We start from the raw sequence: 22,466 nt of genomic DNA, 5'->3' as shown, positions 1-22,466 counted from the left end.
AGTGAATTAAGTGGAAGGTCAGAGTACTTAGCAGAAAATAATTACACATTTCAGGGTTTATATACTTACTTAATCCAAAGTATAAATATGATCCTTTGCTCCTAATGCTAATTTCTCAGTACTCTGATATTGAACTAGGTAGAAACAACCAAATCTAAATTTCTAAGTATCTCTGGAAATTAAATTGAGGTCCATGTAACTGACAAGTCTAGTAACAGTCTGGTTTAGAAAACTTTAATTAGATGATGTTTTGTGTAAGATTATATAAAATAAAGCACTGGCTAAGAACATAACAACTTAGAATATTCATCTCATTTACCTCTAATGTTTCATCCTGGGAGTTATACCGCGGACAGAGACTGATGAGGCTTGATGCTCCATCCAAAACTTCACAGAGCTCTTTTAAAAATACACCACAGAAAGGAACAACTTTACAGCCTGGAATATTGAGTGCCCGGTTGACCACTTTCCTGTATTCAGATGATGACTCATGTTGTGCCATAGCATCCTTCAGACTTCGCATGGTTTCAATATCAGACTGGTCCATAAATTGCCACATTTTTAACACTTTTCTTGACCTATTGCAAGAGGAGATCACCACATTTATTTAAAAAAATGGAACAATTTACCTTCAAGTTCAACACCTGCAGCATATCTGTAATAGAGGAAGTTATCATTGCTCAGAAATGAATGCATGAAATCAAGGCCATTATTTTTATGAAAATTCCCTCCCTTGAATTATCAAAGAACAGAACTAAAAATTAAAAACTAGCAGTCTGATCTACTGGAGTAGTATTTCACATTTTAATAAAAGCCCAGCTGCATAAAACATACCAACAGGCTTTCTAACATTTTTATTGTGCCATTGCCTAAAATTTCTAAGGGCCCAGAAAGAAATAAGAAAAGATTAAGGAAACAGCATAAAGATAAACCAGAGTGTTTCTTACAAATTCCTTCAGGTTTATTATGAACAATCCATAAAACTAGCTAAAATTGGGGGGTTTTAATAAAATTAAATTTATTTTTTAAAATTTACATTGATTTCCTCCCCAGTTTGCTCACAAAATAAATTATTTATTTTCACAGAAATAAGGACATCAGGACCATGTTCCAGCTCCAGTGCGGAGCTGTAGCCGGAAAGAAATTCTCATTTCAGACAGAAACAGCTCCAAGGACTGTGAGTACCTCTGGGAGTTCTCTTACCTTCTGAACTGTTTGTCTATGTAATTATACGGCCTTTCTTCCCACCCCTGGCCTCAGACATACCAAAAGATCCAAAGATACACTCACAGTAGACTGCCCTTAACCCCACTTTCCATCCCTGGCCCGGAAATGCTGCTCATCAGGACTAGCCTTCCTCTCCTCTTCCTCCCTTGTGCTGTGCAGATACATTGGAGATAAAATCAAGCCCTTAACTGGCTTTGCATTTTCCCTCATAACTTATATGGCTTGGAGATTGTGGATGTATTCTGCTGAAATACACTCCCCATGCCTATGAGTGTTCCAAATGTGCTTTATATACCAAAAACATAAACAAATAGCTCAGTAAGAGCCTTACTAAACCACAGAGAACAGCAATGCAAACACTTTTGAGCTTTGTTACACAAACATTTTATACAACAAGGGTCAAAGCCAAGAGATGGGAAATTTGATCTTAACTCTTCCCTGTTCAGTCCCATTTCCTGCCATCTGAATTGCCAGTGCTAAGGCACTGCTTTCCTGCTCCCCTGGCCCTACATAAACCTATAATTCCAGAGGCAAGCACACAATGAGCTGTCTTTGACCCCCTACTCTCTCCTCTTTGAGATAATGCAGGTCCTTCTACATAAGACCATGACAGCATGAGTCTGTCTAAGTACATCAGTCTGCATAAGTAAAGGAGAGGGGTTAAAAAACATATTTGGCTGTGTGGTTTTGTTGGGGTTCTTTTGTCATTTTGGGGTTGGTTTCTTTTTTACACTTAAGACTGATCCTTTTAGAGCATCACCATGATTATGTTCCACTTATATTCTGGAGACTCCAACCCCAATTTACATTAGTTGTAGCTCATTAGATAAACCACAACTGCTTTCCCATCTTCTTTGTTCATTTTTAAAAATTTCTGTTAAAAAAAAAAAAAAAAGTTTTCCAATGCAACACATTCATGCACCAGGAAAACTGATGGAGTCTTCAGAGCATTTTGAGAAAAAAAAAAGGCTTTAGCATGCTTCATTTCTCCAAAAGGGATTACTAGAAAGTCACAGCATGAGATGATGTGGCTTAGCCATGGATTTTTGTTTAGTTTCATTGTTCTCCAGAGACATCTGCTTAACAGAAGCTGCAATGTAATCTATCACTGAAAAGCCATCTGAAAAAAAGAGTTGCCAGTACCTCAGCCCTGCCAGGAATTCCATTACAGCATTGTAGTTGCCCATATTCCAGCAGCATTTTGCCACATGTACTAGGTATGAGAAGACTTCTCGTTTCTCCTCCATAGAACCTGCAGTCAGGATCAGCCAGGTAACCCACGAGCTCACCTTGTAAAATCAAACAAACAGTATGGTCAGCCAAAGCAATGTCACTTGGAGCATTCATGTGTACTTGACAGATAACGTGGGGTTTTTGGTTTTGTCCATCAGGAGGGTATCAGTCAAAATTCCACTTACACGTTCATGTCCAAATCACATGTGCCTTGCACACACAACTTACACAGTGACATATTCACATCACAACAGTAAAATCATTAACTAGTCTAGAAAAACTTTTATTAAACAAAAAACGACTGCATCTTAATATAAGATATTCTGAATGTGCATTGATGCCACAGAAGAAAATGGACAGCTTCAGCTAGCACTGATTTCTAAAGCTGCTGGAGCAATCTGCAGTATAAATTCTCATTAACATGACTTACAAATCTCAGCCTGACAGTGAATAACCCTTGTTAACAATATGAACAGTGAAAGTTGATAAATTTGACTTTTTTTGTTTTCATTAGTTTCATAAAACTAGATGCATTTAATGCGCAATTTTGCTAATTCCTATATGCATTGAACATTCCAGATAATTTGCATTATCTGTTTGCAAGATCACAAATGAAGTAAATAAAAAGAAATCCCACCTTCCAAAGTGTGCCCATACTACCAACTTCTCTTTGGTAATTAATTAATGCCAGAATCAGAAAGCAACTTAGTACATGATTCTGTTTGTATTTAAACAAATAAAAATCAAACCTTCATTTTATCAGTGTGCAGATTTTCTTTCCAGTTTATGTTCCCACAACATCCATAAAAAGTAGATATATTTCACATGGAAACCTAATTTAAACCAACTGTTTCTTTTTACAATATGACTCCCTGGTGGCTTGACTTTTGTCATTGTGTAAACACTTAGGAGGCATAAACGTGATTTGTTTACTGACACTGTGTTCCATTCTTTGGTCCTGAAGGACTCAAGTGTTTAGAGATAATACCAGCGTGAGGAGAGGCTTATAAAAATTAGAAAATGCTAGTTCACCCCTCAGGGGCCATAGACTTTTATTTTAAAAACCAAGCATGTGAAATAAAATGCATTAAGTACTAACAAGAAAATAACCCCAGTGAAAATATATAGGGCTTCTATTTATGCAAGTCTATACAGACTCAGAGTTCCAAGCCACCCATTCCTGAGGGAGGACAGTCAAAGAATATGAAGAATCTAAGTTACTATTTAACCTTTCTGATGGCCAAATCAATCAAAAACAATAAATGAGAAAGGTCCAGATGAGAAGAAAAGTCTTAGTCCCTATATGCAATGTATATGTCTGCACAAAAAAAAAAAAAAAAAAAAAAATCACATTTTTAGGGCTGAATTCTTGAAGAAATTAATTTACTGGGGAGGACAGTAATTCACAAGTGAGGACAATGCTGCAGCAGCTCATAATGAGATTCTGAATTCAGCTAAAATTTCATTTGATGTGTTCAATTAGTTACTCCTAAAACATAAAACTCAATCAACAAAGAAGAGCATACCTGAAGAGCAGGAAGGTATGGAAAATACAAACCACCACAGCACTGTGCGGCGCAGGGGTCAAATGAGGGCAAAACCAGAATAAAAGGTAATAATATAAATCCACTAAAAATTCAGAAATTGTGAAACAAAACAGTCAGATCTGTGATTCAAAGCTGGCACAGATTTGTTTTTGTATACTGGAATAAAGTGACATATTATTTTTGGATATTATTCTCATTTTCCAGAAATGGCTGTTAGGGAATGCAACTTCTAAATGTGCAACCTCACAAAAAAATTAGTATTTGTTTTCTATGAAATACCAAATGTGGTAATGATTCGATTAATATGGCTGTAGACATTTTAAAGAATCATATCACTTTAAACAGATATGTTTTAACCTAAGGTAGTAAAGATGTAATGATCAGGAGAAAACAGTATCAAAATTGAGAAAGAATGTCTCAAAAGGCAACTGACTTCATTCTCTCCCTTAAGAGGAAACCTTGAAACGAGGGCAGCCACTTACTGAAATTACATTTAATAGGGAGTTTAGGACTGCTATGAACAGTATGATGAACTTTTATAATCTGTAAACACAAACAAAAAATTATAAAAGGCAGCATGGGTGAGCATTTGCAGCCTCAAGATAATGTATAACATGTAAGAGCAAAAGAAGGGTACAAAAAGCACCATGAAGTTTATGCTCACTCCTCTTGCAGGACAACAATTGGGAGTAGAAAATATTTTAAAAATCTTTCACTAAACAAGAAGAAAAATAAAGTGTCTGAATCTTTTAATTTTAAAATAGAATGGGCAAAGGGAGATATAACACATTGGGCTGAATCAGGGGACAGATGATACAATCCACTCCTGAAAAATAATGAACGTGCCTGCTTTAAAAACTCTGGTATTTTATTTTTTTCCTGGAGATCAGGAACAGAGGATATTCAAGAAATAACAAACTTATCAAATTTTCATTGAACTGGAAGTTCAGAAGTGGGATTCCTCAGATGCTGTCCGCGTGCAGCTGAGCTAGATGCACCTCACACAGAAGAAAAGCAGAAAACAACTCTGTATATTTACTTATTTCTTGGTGGCTATGGAATTCACCTGGAAGCTGAATTTAGAATCTTGTTTTTTCCACTTTGGCAAGCAAGTAGCACAGATGGTATTTTTAATGCGGCACAATTTCTCTGCCACTAAAACCAGGGGTTTTCTAGCAGGGGGAAGAGAGCAAAGGGAAGCCCCACCCCGGCAAGCTCTGACCTCTGGACACTCCAGCCAAGTGGATACAGAACAGCACCTCCTCTTGCAGCACTTCCCTCCTGGTTGGCTTGCAGAGCCACCTCCCCAGCTTCACCACAGCTGAGGAACACCTGACCTGAGATGAAGCACCGTCAGCTGCCTTGGTACCAGGCTGCCACTACAGCAGCACGAGGGCTTCACGACTCAGGCAGTGCCTGAGCACAGACAGCACATCCCAGCCAAAGACTGCGCAGGAGTAGCCTTGCCAAGGAGATCAAAATACATTGGAAGTATTTCTCAGAATGAGCACTAAAGCTTTTCGGACCAAGTTTTTGTGTTGGACAGCACTTTAACATCAGATCACAATCTACATATCAACATAGTAATCATTATTTCCTTAGTTTACTTCTTTTTCACACTTGACTTACATAGTTCTGTTAATGTAACTCATTTTAAGCTCCCTTCAGAACAGAAATCATCACAGCAAACCTATAATTAGATTTCCGCTGCACTGCTGATGAGTCTGAAAAGCATGAGAAAATGTATCCTGGCTTCGTTACGATAACCCACATGATTGCAAGACACAAGAAAAGTAATAAATTAAAACACAATCCACTTAAACAAGTTGATAATAACATCAGTCTTTTCATTCAGATGGATAAAAATGAGTGTCTTTCAGGATTACTGGATACCAGTACTAAGTACTAAACAAGCAAAATCGAATAGGTGTTTGCTTAAGACTTAAATATTTTCCGGTGCCCTAATAGAGAGAAGCACTGACAACATTGAGCCAAATTAAGTTCAGATACATAGAAAGTAGCCTCATTTGCAAATTTTCAGAGATATAGGAATCTCCTTTGAATCTGAGTCTGAGCACACAGGACCTGCACCAGATGTCTTAGCAATGCAAGCTGTACTGAGCAATATGTATCACAATTTGTAGTACAAAAAGATCTGTACAGTTTCAGGTTTTCTGGAATTATCTTTTTATATCACCTCTACTATTTTAACTGCATCAAAATCTATACTATTCAATAACTCTTTTTTTTTAAGTTTTTTGGCTTATCTTACTTTGATCAAAGACTTCAAGTAAATTCAAGTTAGATATTGCTAATACATTTGGGAAAGGCATATTTTTACTCAGCATTAATTTTTCTTTACTTTTAAACATGGTAAATATATATCAGTCATTTAAAACGTAAAATGATCCTATGTTTTTGATTACCTAAATACTGAACTACCACTGATTTCAAGTCAAATCTATATGCAGGCAAAAATCTCCCAACTTGTCAGGGGTAGGATATAGCTTATTACTGAGGCTCAGCTGCTTTTACTAATAAAATATGAAGGACGTGAAAGAGACACCCCTGATGGAACTTGATCCTCAAGTTACGGTACATGACGTTAAATCTCTTTACAAGTGCAATCTGTGGGACTGTTTATCATTTACTCTATGGGAACCCTGCTACATGTAGTACACGTGAAGGAACAGCATTTAATGCATGTTGAATTATTAACTGTATCCCTAAACTTGCCATGGATTGTCTTTACTCATTCTCTTATTTCAGTCTTCTAATACTCAAGATTGTGATAATTCATACATATATATTTGGCTATATTTTTATATATATAGTTTCTTTACTGTCTTCTATATAGCTCCTAGAGAATGTATTATGTGATTTTTTTTAAATGGGCATTAATTTATTGTTTATATTTTATCAGAATGTAAATGTAGTGGTGCTATCGAGGGAGGAAATTAATAGCAATCTCCACTTGCAATGTGCAGTGTTTTATCATTTGTAGTGTTTTACACTCATTTCCCCAGCACTTAAGTTTGTAAAATTTTTACAGCAATTCCCAAGCTACATACTTCAGTGGGTGATGCTACATGGAAGAAATGATGTCTTCTATTTTTATATCACATTTTTAGGAACTTCATAATACTTGAGAGATGCAGCTTTCAGAGGTGAAATTACCAAACACAGCTGCCTGCCTGAAGTTTAACAAATACCGTTGCTAGCAAAGTAACATAAAGTCTTCTGGTTTACCACAAAGTAACATTACAGTACATACCTTCTTTAACACCTAACATAAAAATTAGCCATGGATATGTTTCTATAACAAATTGCAGCTGATTTAAATACTGCCTACACTGGAGCGAGAAAGCAAGAAACTTTAATACTGACAAAAGAAAGTATGTGTATGAAAAGTCTCTGAATACAAAACAAGAAGATGATTTTTCAGGTATCTAAAGGATAAGCACAGCAATCTATAACCCATTTAACCAAGTCATTCTGGTTTTAGTAATTTTGTTTGACAAAAATCAAGAAATCTGAGTAAAATCTGAAGAACATGAAAAACCCATGTAAGAAACAACCTTCATCAGATATCATGCAGTAATTATGGCAAGAGGGAAAAACATGATTTTGTTTAAAAGCAGAATTCTGAGTGTATCAGTATAGTCCAATTTCTCCCTTTAAAAACAACAATTAAAAAACACTAGCAGTGTGCAGCACTAGCACTAATAGCTGGCTGCAATGAGTTCCTCTGCACTGCTAACTGCACAAACCTGTCAGCGCATATTGATGAATATCTGTGTATATATTTATACACAGTTCTGTGTATAAAACAGAACTGGAATTTTTTACATGGGTTATACTGAGGTTTAAGTATTACATTTTTTTTGGCTCTTGGTATAATATGCAAAATAATTTTCAGATGCATTTTTAAAATCTGAATATGTTAAACTGCATATCTTATGAACAGACGGTTTACTTTACATGCTTTTGTGAAATTATATAATCTTACAGAGAACATTTACCATTTAAAATCTGATTAAACACTATTCCAAACAAGGACTGGAAACAGTTTGATATTTTTACAAACACAATCTTTTTAAAAGCATTATGCAAACCCATTTAGGCATTGCAAAAAAATGCTGAACTAAGAGACACAGTGCAATATTTATTTACATTCCATTATTTCAGTAAAATGATATGTCTCTGTTTTGCTAGTGAGGTTTAAATTTGTATTTTGAATGAACAATGAAAAAACCTTACAAAATTTAACCATTAAAAATAAAGCTAACATCATCACTAAGTGTCCTAAGTACCCATATTTTAATTAACTTTACTGATACTAAGAATGACTTAGTGAGTGGTGAACCCACTCCAGTAGCAGGGCTATACTAACACTGTTCAAACTTTTCTACCTTCTTAGCTTATTTTTTGGCAGTCATATCTTTCCAAAAAATCATCTTATCCATTCGACTTCTTATTTTGCATTTTCAGTTCAGTAGTGGAACTACCTTCAGTCGGCTGTCTGAATGATCTTCCAATCTGGTGCAACCTTCAATCTAAGACATCGCAATTGCTTTGTATGCGTATCTCAGCATGGAAAATTAAATGTTTCAGTTTAAGTTTTATTGGTTTTCTTTTACTTGAAGCTTAAGCCAGAAAGATTGAGTTACAAGAGACTCTTTTCATGTTTATAGACAGCAATTATTGAAATTATTTTAAATGTTTACATAAACATAAATGTTTATAACATGTACATTGTGCTTGTGTCTCTGTGGTTGCTTTGCTGGTGAGAGGTGGAAGAGTGGTTGGGAGTCAGTCATAAAGGTGCAAGAGCCTGCAGGGGTAAAGAGACAGAAAAAGAAACAGAATACCAGGAAGACTGTGACATATGACACTGAGTAAGGAGCACATGTCACTCCAGGTAAAGAAGTACGGCCAACTCATGCCATACAGGAATCAGAGAAAATAAAATGAAGAAGAGAAAGGCACAGTAGGCAACAAGGAGAGATGGAGAAAAAGTATGTCACAGTTGTCAGGGTCCTACAGCATGCTTAGGTACCATTTTCCTAACTTCTTCCCAGCTGCCAGGGCTCCACTAACTCTGCAGAATCTCAACAGTTTCTTCCTACAGTTTTACGTCCTTGAAAACTAAACTTCTGATAGAGCTCCATTAGAGCAGAAAAATATATTACTGCTACTGTTAAGTGCACAGTCTAAGAGACTTAGAGCCAATAGTTTTGTAAAGGTAGATGTTACTGTATGTCACTCTTATCCTCCCACACTAGCCACTAATTCAGAATCAGCTTTCAATTACATTTAGTAACAGGAAAGAATATCTGTCTTTAGCTTGGTCTACAGTCTTGCTCTGACAAGATTCTATGATCAATTGGATATTATTAGCAGCAAATGAAGTATCTGCTGTGTCTCATTGATAAGTATGTGTTGTGCCCAAGGTCCCACTATCATGCAACGGTATTTTTAATCAAAACTTAAAGACTACAGGCTTTATTTATAGCTGATGGTACTGAATGCATGTAGCCCAAAATCTTTGGGATTGACTGTCATTTTACACAAGTATTATAAAGTGCTTCTCGTTAATATGTACTGTCAGAAAAAATACTAAAAAGTATATTTCTTTATGAAAAATACTCTAAATAATATAATTGTTATTTAACAGAACAATGACATGGAATTGTTTTTACCCATCATGTATCAGAAGCCTGTCATCCTAAAAGTAATTTTGGCTCCCACATTATAAATACATTTCAGTATTTCTATAGGCAATGCCAAAAAAATCAGCAAGTGCTCACTGAGTTTTGCCAACAAAATCATGACTCTTTGTACAAGAATTTTCTTTCCATTTATAAACATAGACATTTTGAGAGTTCACGCTTGTGATTGGCTATGGCAACTGATATACTTCATCATAAGATACAGCATATAGCAAAACAGTGATTTATTACAAGCAGTGAATATTGTACAATAACTCCATTTAAACACATAGCATCTATGTTTTTAAAAAGTTACTCCAGATTACACTTCGAATAATCTATTGCACTAAACACCAGAGAATCTGTGCACTGAATATTTAGGAATTAATTCAAATTACATAAAAAACTATCCTGTAGCATTACCAAACAAGTAATGCTAGACTACAAAACCTGCAAAGTCACAAACCTCTAAGACTAAAAGATAATGCTGACTGTTTTAACAAAAGGCAACTTTAACACTAAAATTGTAATTGGTATGGAACAGACTCAGTCATTTCTGACAAGACTTCTTCAGCACCTACTTTCTTTTCAAGTGACCCTTCAGTTCAGAACACAGTCATGGTCAGTCTAATTTGTACAGCTGATGGGAACATGTCCTCAAGAAACTGCCCTGGCATTGTGCCTCATCAGCTTGTAGCCCAGCTTGGCCAGTGCACCTTGTCTCCCCTGGCCTCAGCACAGTGATCCCCGTAAGAGAAGCCCCACAGGAAGCGGGGCCCCAGCTGGGTCAGCACCTACAGTCCTCTCCAGCAACACACCAGCCACAGTGTCTTCTTAAGTATTGCTACTACAGCTAATTTAAACTATTATGCCGTTTAAAGACTGAATATTGTAGTTGCAACTTTTATGTATGTTCCCATAATGGAATGAGGTGAGAGAAGCCAATATATTTACCCTATTTTAGCTGCTAAATCTCAGCAACTTGCAAGAATCAGGAACACTTTGAAACATTCTAAATATTCAGTCACTGATTCTTCTTTGCCCAGCAAAAGGAAGTGCACTGGGGTTTAATACACAACTGCTAATGTTGCACCTAATTCACACCCCCACCCCCACCCCCTCCAAAAAAAAAAAAAAGAAGAAACAACTGTTCCATGTTTCTGCAGATGAAACATGAGTTTTTACTAGGGTGGTTTGATTTTGAGTTGGGGTTTGGGGTGGATTTTTTTACACTTTTCTCAATCCTTAATCAATTTTCTAGTAAACTTGTCAGAAGATCACCTTACTAAAAACAAAATAAAATCTTATTAAAAACCTCAAGATTTGGCTTGTAAAAATGTCATGCCAAGTGACACTTTTTTGTATAACAATGCTCAAGACACACACAGTGATTAAATAAACAAATAGTGCAGATTAGCATAGTTATATTACCAAAAATATAGAAAATTCTAGTTTATAATATTTCTGTGCTGACTCCTAAGATCATGCTTAGTCTACAAAAATCCAAAACAAATAAATATAACTCCAGCACCTAACAAAATAATAAACTGACTGAAACTGTACTCCGTACTGTCAGTATAAATACAAAGAATTAGAAGTCTGTAATTTTTTCTTCATGTTTACTTTACAATGTGCAAGAAAAAGTTAGGCCACTGTTTCCCAAACTCACTGAGCAAATTGGTCACATAGCTCCTATTAAATTCAGTGCCAAGTTATTTAGCTAAATCCCTGGTCATCTTGATTTATATTTTAAAAATTTGTCATTCCAGCTAAATTCATCTCTGAGAGATAAAGGAAATAACTAACCCACACATCAGGTAATAACCCTTATGAAAAGCAATTTAAAAGTTTTGTTTTACCTCATTAAACCTTGTCACAAGATCTTCTACAGCATTATGTTCACCATTGGGAGAAGAAAGAATAGTAGCAGATATGGAAGCCTTAAGAGATGGCAGCTTGCTTTGACATTCAGCATTACCCAAATCCCTGGTTAGAAAGCAGAGGTAGTCGATGGGTAAGACTTTCCGGTAGAGCTCCTGCTCCTGCTCAGTCAGAATGCTGGCAACCTCCTCTGGGAACTGGATGAGGTGCTGCAGTTCGACCAGCTCCTTGCTGATACCGGCCACGCTGGAGGGAAGGATGCTGGAGCCAGCCATAGATGTACACGCTTGGCGTTCTAAAACAAAACAAATAAAAAATTTATTAGGCTCTGCCTTTAACTCTTGGACCATGCTGTGCAAAAGCAAGACAACTTGTTATTTTGGTTTCATTAAACTGTTCATTCATTTACTCAGCAATACACTATATTCTAACTACTTTCTTTCTATTTAAACTATCTAATACATTATTTTACGTGGGGTTTTTCTGCGCTCTTTATATCTGGTGTTGGCTAGATAGAGGGCAACTAGAGTTGGGAGATTGTTAAACCACCCACCAAAACAGACTTGCTTCCTGAAACATCCAAACACCTGCTTCTGGCACCTGCGGCCTTGTCACAGCCTCAAATAAAAGCGTCATCTGGCAGAGTGTGCCTCTGCTTTGCCTCCATGTAACAGCTATAGTGCAAAGCAGTTTGAGTCCTTGGCTGGGGCACTGAGACCCTACTGCCACAAGAAATAATGTATAATGATAACTTAAAACCCATGTGGGTCAGCATTTTTCTTCATAATCCTCTTGCTGTAAGATAAATTGCATCTGAGCTCACTGCATTGTGAAACCAAATGTCTAAGGCTACAAAATATTTTTCATTCCTCTCAGAAAATGCATATATTTGGGAGTATGCATGTTTTATCCATTAATACAAAACATTCATGGTAGTTTTATAATATCCCAGCAGTGATATCTCTTGAAAAATAAAACTTTTCCTAAGAAGGAAGAAGGCAAGCTTTCTAAGATCGTGTGGGAAGCATGAAACATCATCACAATGATTCCAAAATAGTGAGTGAGTCTTCTTACTAGATAAGTTTAGAATGAGTTCTCTGAACAATTTTTCAAGAATTACTTAAATGTATAAACACTCATAGTCATATATTATGTACTCTTTCTCATTCTCAGAAAAAGAAGTTTATTTTTTTGCATTGCTTCACAAAATATCTTCAGAGATTTTTTCCACACATAATGGAGGTACACCCTAGATCTACCCTTTACCTAATTTTTTTAATATATATATAAACTCTCATTTCATAGACGTAGCAAATATCCTTTCTTTTCTCTAAAAATGAAAAAAACAAGTTCATAATGACTGATTAAAATTCAGTCCCCTATAATAAACATAAAATATGCTACATGAGTTTTTCACTCTCAGTCACTTTGTGCAAACTATTATTAATCAGAGGGAAGTTTAAAAGACAGAAAATTGGCTTTTGTTAATATATTCTACTGAAATTCAAAAGATAAATTGCAGCAGCCCTAAATAAAGTCTTTGGGCTAACAGAACCTATTGAGAAATATTCAAACACAGAAGAGGCTTCTGAAAGAACAAATTGTTTCTGTCTAGACTCGGAAGCAAAAAAACTAATGGGCTTAATTTGCAACAAGCAGTATCTCGGTTATATAGTGGGGAACATATGTAACTTCGGTGATAATGAAGAAGTGCTGTACAGTATCTGTAGATACTGAGAAATCTCTGTCATTGAAACACCTGCAGGAAAGATTAAGGGGGAAAAGCCAGGTAAGAACACCACTGACATGACTCTGATGGTTTAGGCAACAGGTGGAGCGCAGTGAGCTTCTGGGCTCCCTTTCAGTTGTTTGCTTCAATTCTACGTGAGACTTCAGTTCTGTTTCCTGCTTCAATCTGCCCAGAACTATTCTGAGAGGTTTCGTAATAAAAAGCACTAAAAGCTCATGTGCACTATCCTTGACTTTGCAACAGAACATAGGCTTATGCCAAAATAAAAACAATGCAAAATACCATGTTCATTTTATATGACAAGGATTATTTACACATGCTTTGCTTATATGGACTGAACTGTCACTGTCCCAACCAGCATTATCTCGGCAAGAGAATGATATCTAAGGCATGACACAAACACCCACCAACACCCATTTGCTACCTAGAAGTCACAACGCCTCTCTGACTCCACATGCATGACAGCTCTTCCCACTCAAGGCAGAGAAAGTGCAGCCTGCACCAGCTTCCCCTGTGTCTCACCACTGAAATTGAGGGTGTAATGGTTGTGTCTATGTTGTACATTTATTTTAGATCACAAATGGACTTCTGAAGTGACATCTCAAGCATCCTCACTTACTGTGCTTTAGTTTAGTCTTAGTGCAAAAAAGTGGATCCTTTTCAGAAGAAACTGCACCAGAAGATGCACTACCAGAAGGCAACTAGCACATCCCAATTTGTAAAAAGCTGTAGCTGTCAGAAACATTCAGTCTCTGGAACAGGCACTGAGGTCAGGAAAGGACGGTTGGCCCAGACAGCTCAGATTATGGCCTGGCTGCAGGTGATCACATACCACAGGAGACAGACAGCAAGTACTGTGGACAGTGCAATGCCACAGCAATACTGGTGCTTTGGAAATCCAACGTTATTTGGTAACTACAGTTTTAAACACCTTATAGCTACCAATATGGCAGGAAAGGAAGATATAACTCCATAAGGAGTGCCTATTGACTGATAAAAGAGAGATAACAAATGAATGAAGATGAGCTGTTCCCCAACGCACTGCTTGCTGTGCATTCTTAATAATTCACCTTCTCCATCACAGTTAACAACTACACCATGCACAAAGACCTCAAAATCTGGCAAAGGTTGACACTGAATTTGCAATACGCTAGAGCACTGATCATGCTCCTTTGCGCATTACCTTGCCTAACTATAATCACCCTTCAGGCTCCACTTAGTACAACCTCTCATATCTAAGAACAAGGCTCAACACCACAAGCTGACACCACACAGCTAAGGCTGGCTCTAAAGCATATCTCCATACTGCCAGAAGACACCAGGAATAAATGTCTCATTAGAACTTGATTTCACTAAACTGACTGCCCATTGATCAAATTCAGCAGAAAGCTAGTGCAGGGAGTTTGAATGCCTTTAACGAAATTACTTTTAATGAAACTATCATCTTTCATAATGAAATCTCCACAACTCAGCTTCACTCTAACAGAAAAAGTAAGCTGTCAAAAAGAAAATCTTTTCATGGAAGCTAAGCCAAGGTGATTCAAGAGCAGCCACTGATATTGCTGGATTTGGAAGAAGATCGAAGACAAAAATATATAAAACACTTCCTGATTCAAAACACTGAATTTCAAACTAGCATTTCTCAATTCTTCATTAAACTGGAAGAACTGTATGTAAATTCTCTGTGTAATGTGAGAGTCCATGGAACAGGCTGCTGCAACAAAAATGCAGCTGATATCCAAGGAGAGGAACACAGGCTAAACAGAAATCTGAAGGCGCACAGCTCATGGCTAAAGTATGGCTATAAATACTGAAGAAGTATAGATAACTTATTTAAGTAAGTAGAGTAACTTATTCCTGTTGACATTTTCTACACCTATAAATATTTAATTCTTCCATAATTCACATTTTTGCAGGTCTTGGTTGCTGGCATATTCAGACATTTTATCTTTCCTCATTCCAGTCTTCTGTGTTTTATCACAGAAAATCCAGGATCCTTATTCTCAACTTCACCACCTTCCATGATTTACACTCTGCATGAAAACCTATTCCTTTTTCTGTCTCTTTGCCTGTATTAAACTAGGTTTTTTTCCTGGACTATCTTTTTGTGTGTGCATGCTTCAGACTGCTACCATTTTTCACTCCAGGAACTGATCTGTTTCTGCTATAAAACTCCTTATCCAGTCTCATACACAAGTCCTCCAGCTTTGCGTTGTCAGTTTATGTTCTTCAGGAAATAGTATCATTCTGCTCTTCAAAGAATGGCCAGGTCCTTCGAGTAACTTGCAGAATGGAACTGCTTTCAGACCAAAATCACAGTAGTTTTTTTAGTTAAGGCAAGATACAGTCCTCACTAAAATTAGCTGCTGCTGCAGTAAATGTTACTGGTTTTTGTGTTCTACCACACCAAGTTAATGCTAAAAGTACTACAAGAAAATGAGGACCCAGACTATTCATTTGCGAGTTGCTTAAAGCCGAAATTGACAGCTTTGCTTATCCCTCTGATAAACAGCTGAAGCAGATAATCTTTAACATATCAAGTATTGAGTTCATTAATCAAAACAAGATAACCTCTGCTTAGCTCTAACAAAGGACTCGTGGACTGACTTAATCATTGCTGATGCCCATGGGAACAAAAAGGTCTCTTCTTCTGTAACAAAATAATAATCTTTTTAAGAATGGGAGAAAAATACAGAGTGCCTGCTTCAGGATATTACTCAGCCTAGGCACATCATAAGTAATAAAACACCCTGTCTGAAGAACAACGTGGTTTTGTTATTTTTTAAAACTTTCTACAAGGCTTAAAGGAGCTCTTCTGTCAACAGAGTAACTTAGAATTAATTCAGCCTTTATTACTATAAAACTTTGAATTTCCATACATCTTGTGTAACTACAGGCTCTAAAAAGCTTTACTGAAAAAATGAATTTCAAGCAGATAAATATGTAAAAACTGTGTGTGCATTTTCGTGTATGTATGCAGAGAAGTTTCAAGACAGTCTTAAGAAACTGGGTTTTGTTCTGGTGTTTTTCTCTATTGAACCATGTTATGTTTGTTTGTTACGTTACCAAGAGTGTTGATTGATTCAGTACTGTATTAATTTGAAAACCCGAGAAGTTCACTTTAAAGAAAAAAGCCAAGAAACTTTTATGAATAAAACAATGTAAAATACTGCTGGAAAGGCTGTGTTAATTATCTATAATTGTAGAATTTTTCTATATTTGTATGTTCTACTAAACATAGTAGCTATATGGCAAGTGATATGTCCTAACAAAAAAAAAAGTAAAATTGTCTGTATGTTTATTGTATTTAAGCTAAAATTAAAAGAAGTTGCTTTATAAAATTTTATTTCATCATGCATACAGATATTTTATTAATACACAATATGATGTAAATGTTGGACTGCTGCCATTAATTTCCCGTAGGGCAGAAATTCAGGACTGGGTTTGAACATGGTAAGTGGAATCTATACAAAAACAGAAGGGAAATAAATACAGCCCTGACAGAAATCACACCAATGTCAAAGTGCTAATCCTACTTAAAATTACTGTGGTCAACCATGTAATTTGTACTTTGATAAAATCGCATCTCTTTCCACATGAGCTGTGACCAAGTAAGGACAGTGGTACAGAATTACTTCATCCCAACTCAGTTACAACAACTCTTACATGTGATACTTGTAGGAATGCACTGTGCATATGGGAGCTCATCCAGGGAAAGCTCACTGCATTTTTTAAATGAATGCAATTGCAAAAGAGTAAGCCTGCCTAGAATATGAAAATTTACTTTCAACAAAGTTTGATGAATTGAAAAATTAAATAAGTGGATTTCTTTCTTAGTTTTATTTCTAGATTCTTTTCTTTCTACATTACTTTGATTAAAAAAAAAGTATTCTCTCCATTCAAAAAACAGTTTTAAAGCAGTAAAGAGAAAATTATAATCAATAACAACATGCTCACTCTCTAGAAGGCTACTGGAGATGATCTTGTGATTATGACAAACTGTGTTCTAAAGCAAAAGATGGATTTCAATAGATGTAAGAATAAAAGTAATTATTCAACTTACTATAACATCTTTTAACTTAGCTGGATTTTTGATAATAGACTTTGCTTCCATGACATTATACTAATGTAACCGAAAGTACAGAAAAATCTTAGAGGATTATTTTTCTCTGCTGGTATTAAAATGTGTGCAATAAATGGATTATAATAGAAGCCTTTTTAACAAGATATGCTACAGATATCCTGCAAACTGTTCATTTGCTTTAAGAGAATATATCGATTATGTGTACAGTGAGAAAATAGAAACAGACCAGAGAAAAAAAATTTTAAAATAGCCACAGATAAACAGCTGTCAATATATAAAAAGTGGAAGCGTTCTGTTCAAAAAAGAGGAAAAACACAATAAAAGCTCCCCCAAACAGAAGACACCTATGCAATATATGGCCGTTTAATTGAACACCAGCTTCCAATACAGATCAGCATAACTGGGATAGCATTGTTTTGCTGTCCCTTGGATGTAACATATCTCAGTACCATAATAACCAACCCAACAAGCTTTTGTTAATTTCCTGTTTCTCTTCTATCTAATTAAAAATATCTCTCTCTCCCTTAATGAACATGAATTCACTGTTATCAATTTTGACTGCAAACAACTCACTCCAGTATTAAAGAGCCTGATATTTAACTTAGTGGGAAGCTTGGCACAGAATAGGATCAAGTTCAAGTTTAATTTCACTGTAGAAACCACTGAAATCAATAGACCTGTTTCTTCTTCAAATTTGCTTATGAGTCAAGTAATCAAAGAATGAGAAGACGCACAGGCTCTCTCTCCATATACCTATATCTAGCAATATGGGCTACTTCTTAAAACTGCCTATCAACATGCATTGGAAATTATTATCACCAGGGGAGCTCTGATCTACAGGGTACTTGCACTAAATAAAACTGGAGTTCATTACGACCTGAGCATCAGTAAGCAGAAGACATAGAGATGACTTGAAGAAAAGATGAGCTAGGGTCTGTAGGAAAATGATTTTTTTTTATTACACCAAGTAAGATTACTGATAGACTCTGAGGGCACGGGATCTTTTTCAGGCTTGGAATAGAAACAGCAAACTTCACAGCTAGTTCAAGAATGCCTGCTTCGAGTTTAATACAGTCACAGTAACAGCAAGACATTGAAGAAGGTGACGACCTCCTGGGGAGCAGCAGCAAGTTACCACATAGGGCCAGCTGAAAAAACCAATCATTTCTACAGTACAAAGAGAAACAGAAAAAGGTAGACATCACCTGTAGAAAAGAAATTGGCTGGAAATAGAACACCCGAAAACTGCAACACACAGATATTTCTACTTAGGCTGAGATTTTATTGTTGAACAGATATATGAAACCTCTGGAGAGGATTTTTAAAAAAGGCAACTAGCGTGTTGAAGTATAACTGAATGAAATTACATTATATACCACAAAATCCTGACTCATGAACTGACTGCACAGTGGAATTCAACAAAAAGAAAGATATGTATGGACTGATCATAACAACAGCCACTTACTCCTAAAATCACTTCTTGCTTTAGGAACTGGCAAGGAGTTCAGTTTTGAAAACCAGACTCTGAATACACTTTTTTATTTTTGCAATTATAACATCAATCACGTGAAAACCTGGGGAAAAAAATTGAAAGTACTGTATAGTTAGAGATAGCCTGCCTATATAATTTCTGACTTGAAACAAATTTAAGTTGTCTAAAAAGTGACAAAATTATTAGGATAGTTGAGATGCACGTGCATGGGAAAGAATTTTTTTTTCTTTAACCACAAAAGTTGGGTAAACATCTTCACAGGGTAAAACCTATGCACAGCAAAACATTCATTCAGATTGTAAAGCTGATTGAAAGACAATCAGCATAAAGTATTTATTAATATATTAACTTTAAATTAACAATTACATAGCAGTCCTTACATTTTTCAGAAGTTCCTACCCATAAGTATGAGCTTGAAAACCTATTTAAACTCTGTTTATGGGTGGATTAGAGGATCCTGGTTGTAAGCTATATATAGTGAAATTAGCTCAGTTGGCTGGAGCATGGTGCTAGTAACATCAAGGTCGTGTGTTCCATCCCTGTATGGGCCATTCACTCAAAAGTTGGACTCAAAGATCCTTGTGGGTCCCTTCCAACTCAGAATATCCTGTGAAATCTCTGTGAAATATGAGCACTGACATAACACATGAAAGGCATTCAAAGCATCACCATGATTTCACCACACCTGAACTGCCATGCCTGCCTCCCATCATCCCAAGGGTACAGCTACACTGCCCTGTGTAATTACATCCATTACTGCTGCTCAGATTTCTGGAAGTGTATCCAAGGGCTTTTACCACTCCACTAGCCTGAGTCATTCATGGAAATATTTTGCAGCGTACAAGAGAACTTGGCTGCTTGTCTCTGAATTACCATATACTGTCAACACATTTAACCAACCATTTCCTCTCTGTAGGCAGGTTGGCTGGTACTGGCTACAGCTGATAAAACCAAAGACATGTCCATAATAAATAGATCCACTGGGTATTCTTCTGGCTGTAAACTCACAAGAAAAAAGGTGCAACTAGTAGCAGTGTAACAGTAATTTTAACTTTGCAAAATCAGCAGATCTCAGGACAAAATTTATCCAATTTGATGCTGATTTTCCAATTCCTTTCCATTTTCAGGGCAGTTAGCAAAGAGCTGAGACTTCATTCTCATGCAGAAAAGTGTAACTAGCAATGGCTCCAGAATATCTGCATAAGAATCAGTGTCGTTTTGTGTGTTAACCGCAGCCAGTAAACATTTCTTCTGCACCTGAAATAATAGGATTTGAAGACAGTGCTGCAACAAATGACCCTGAGGCTACCAGGGCAGCAAACCGACCCCTCAGCTACAAAGGGCACTCCATGTTACGCAGGGTTTGGCTGAACATAGACATAGGTATTATGGAGAGATGAATCAGCAGTGTGTACTGCCAGAAGTCTGAAGAGATCCACCATCTACATGCTTAGTCAGAAAGCAGCTTTAGTGCATCCAGACTACATGTATGGCAATGGGCCACCTGCAACCTGCTATTTTAGGGGACCTTCACCTACTGCTGTAACTCATGAAACTATATCATGATTTCAGAACACCTGCCAGAAGAAGGTTTAATTATAATTTGGTAGATAGACTGTGAATGTCTGGCTGGCTGGTTGAAAATTAGCTCTCAAAAGCTGTTTGATACCAACATGCCATCTGTCTTGCTGTGGCATGCTGCAGCATGCACTGTGCAAGACCAGACACAAGATTTCATTGCTTCAGAGGCAACTATCATCAGGAAGGCTGGGTGAAGGGATTCTGGGCAATAATGACTGATCTTCTAAATCTACACCTTTATATCACAGTGTAACACACATGTGAAAAGGCTGGAAAGTGGTTAATACAACACCACCGCACTTGCTGTTTAACTGTTTTCGGGTTTTTCATTATTTTCCTGCAATGAAATCCCATCTAACGAATCCCATCCTCTGCAAAACTCCTGAATTATTTCAGAAATATTCCACTTTCACATACATTTCATAAATCTTTCTCCTAAAGGCTGTCACAGTGGTAGACTAACAGGATTTTGACTTGAGTGACACACCAGCAGGAGGGTTCTCTGTGCAGCATCTGTATTCAAGACCTTTTAAGATCCTGGATATAAACACAGCATAGCATATGGAATGTTAAGTTCAAATGCTAATAAATGTACAAGTAAATTACCAGATAAATTCCAGCCCATAAGAACGAAATGGTCAAAAGGGAGGATTTACGAGTTTACTTTGGAAGAAAAGAGTATTGTAGAAAAAGAACTGTAAAATTCTCACTGCAAAATGAACTACTTACTGCTTGAGTTAAAGCAGAACTCAAGCTTTAACCCCACCCCCCAAAACTGATGCAAAGCATGTCCAAAATCAAAGCAGGAGCTGCTGTTCACTGACAGAACAGAATTAAATTAAAATGCATACAACTTTGACTTAAGGCTGCAATGGAGAAATATCCAGCAGTTACATAGAGTGCAAGAATCTCAGGTTGGGTTCCAATATTTGAGTATTTTGATCAAGACAATTAAAATTTATCTTATTCCTATTTTTTTTCCATTTATGTAAAGCAGAAGCTTTTCAGTTTTAAGAATGAAAGAACTCTGTTATAAATCAGTGAGAATGGGAGAAAATGCAAACAAAAATGTAATTTGGGAATGGAAAAAAAGGATGTTAAATACAACATGTATATGAAGTTAGGTACCCATTAAAGCAAGGTCTTATGATACTGATTTTCTGTATTTTCTTTTTTGTTGTTGTTTCAGGAACTTTTTAATTTTCAAAGACCATACAAACTGTAGCAAAATATAGCATTCATAATGTAAATAACTGTAAAACTGCAACAACAGGCATTTTCAGTACTTCAGAGCCTCAGCCTTGAGGCATTCCTTTCTAGCCTGAGACTTTGACATCAGCAATCCCTGCATTTAATTAATGATCTGTTGAAGTTTGCACCTTGGCTGCACAACTTTTAAAAATTACCACAAGCACAAATTCAAAGTGCATTTTTGGCTTTAAGATCCTCAGAAACACAATTTGTAAAAAGCATCATCTTCCTTACTTTGGTCTTATCCTGAAGACTAGATTATACGTGACAGTGAACCTTCAAGGATAGGTGGGAAAGAGGAATGGTATGTTCCCATCTGGTCCCGTTTACCAAATACTGCACAGGAATGCCTAAGTTCAAATAACTATTCAAATGAAAACTGTTTCTATTTGGAAAACAATCATTAAGTATAGTCCTTTAAGGTAAAAACAGTAAGAATGTTTCCTATGTCTTCAGTGATCATACCAAGTGAAACAAATACTAAAATTGCCATTGATGTTAGCAGTACAAGACGAAGACTAGATGCCAATCCGAGCACTTAATTTTAAGTATAATTATGTCAAAGAATAACATGAGAATTAAGTAAGATAAGTGTACAACACTTACAACTCATTATTCTTGCCATTTGAATCTTCATATGAAAGACAATCCAGTGCATGAGACACACCACCAGATTTTCCACATAGACCAAAGGGCACACAAATCGGCT

The 22,466-nt window shown here is 36.4% G+C and overlaps 1 protein-coding gene across 4 annotated transcripts in view; it reads right to left on the bottom strand.

Annotated features, from left to right (window-relative positions):
* Positions 1–22,466, bottom strand: part of PLCE1 (phospholipase C epsilon 1) — a 146,793-nt gene that overhangs the window by 37,113 nt on the left and 87,214 nt on the right. For all 4 annotated transcript variants that reach the window (XM_010410588.4, XM_039553593.1, XM_039553594.1 and 1 more), the window contains 3 exons: positions 11,578–11,894; positions 2,371–2,516; positions 320–578 (listed from right to left, as the gene is read on the bottom strand). In XM_010410588.4, the coding sequence (XP_010408890.3) occupies positions 320–578; positions 2,371–2,516; positions 11,578–11,894 (722 nt within the window). The remainder of the gene's footprint in view (positions 1–319; positions 579–2,370; positions 2,517–11,577; positions 11,895–22,466) is intronic.

The sequence above is a fragment of the Corvus cornix genome, chromosome 6 (genome assembly GCF_000738735.6).
Source record: "Corvus cornix cornix isolate S_Up_H32 chromosome 6, ASM73873v5, whole genome shotgun sequence".
NCBI lineage: Eukaryota > Metazoa > Chordata > Aves > Passeriformes > Corvidae > Corvus > Corvus cornix.
The sequence above is the reverse complement of the archived record's forward strand: the minus strand, read 5'-3'. Positions and strand labels throughout refer to the sequence as shown.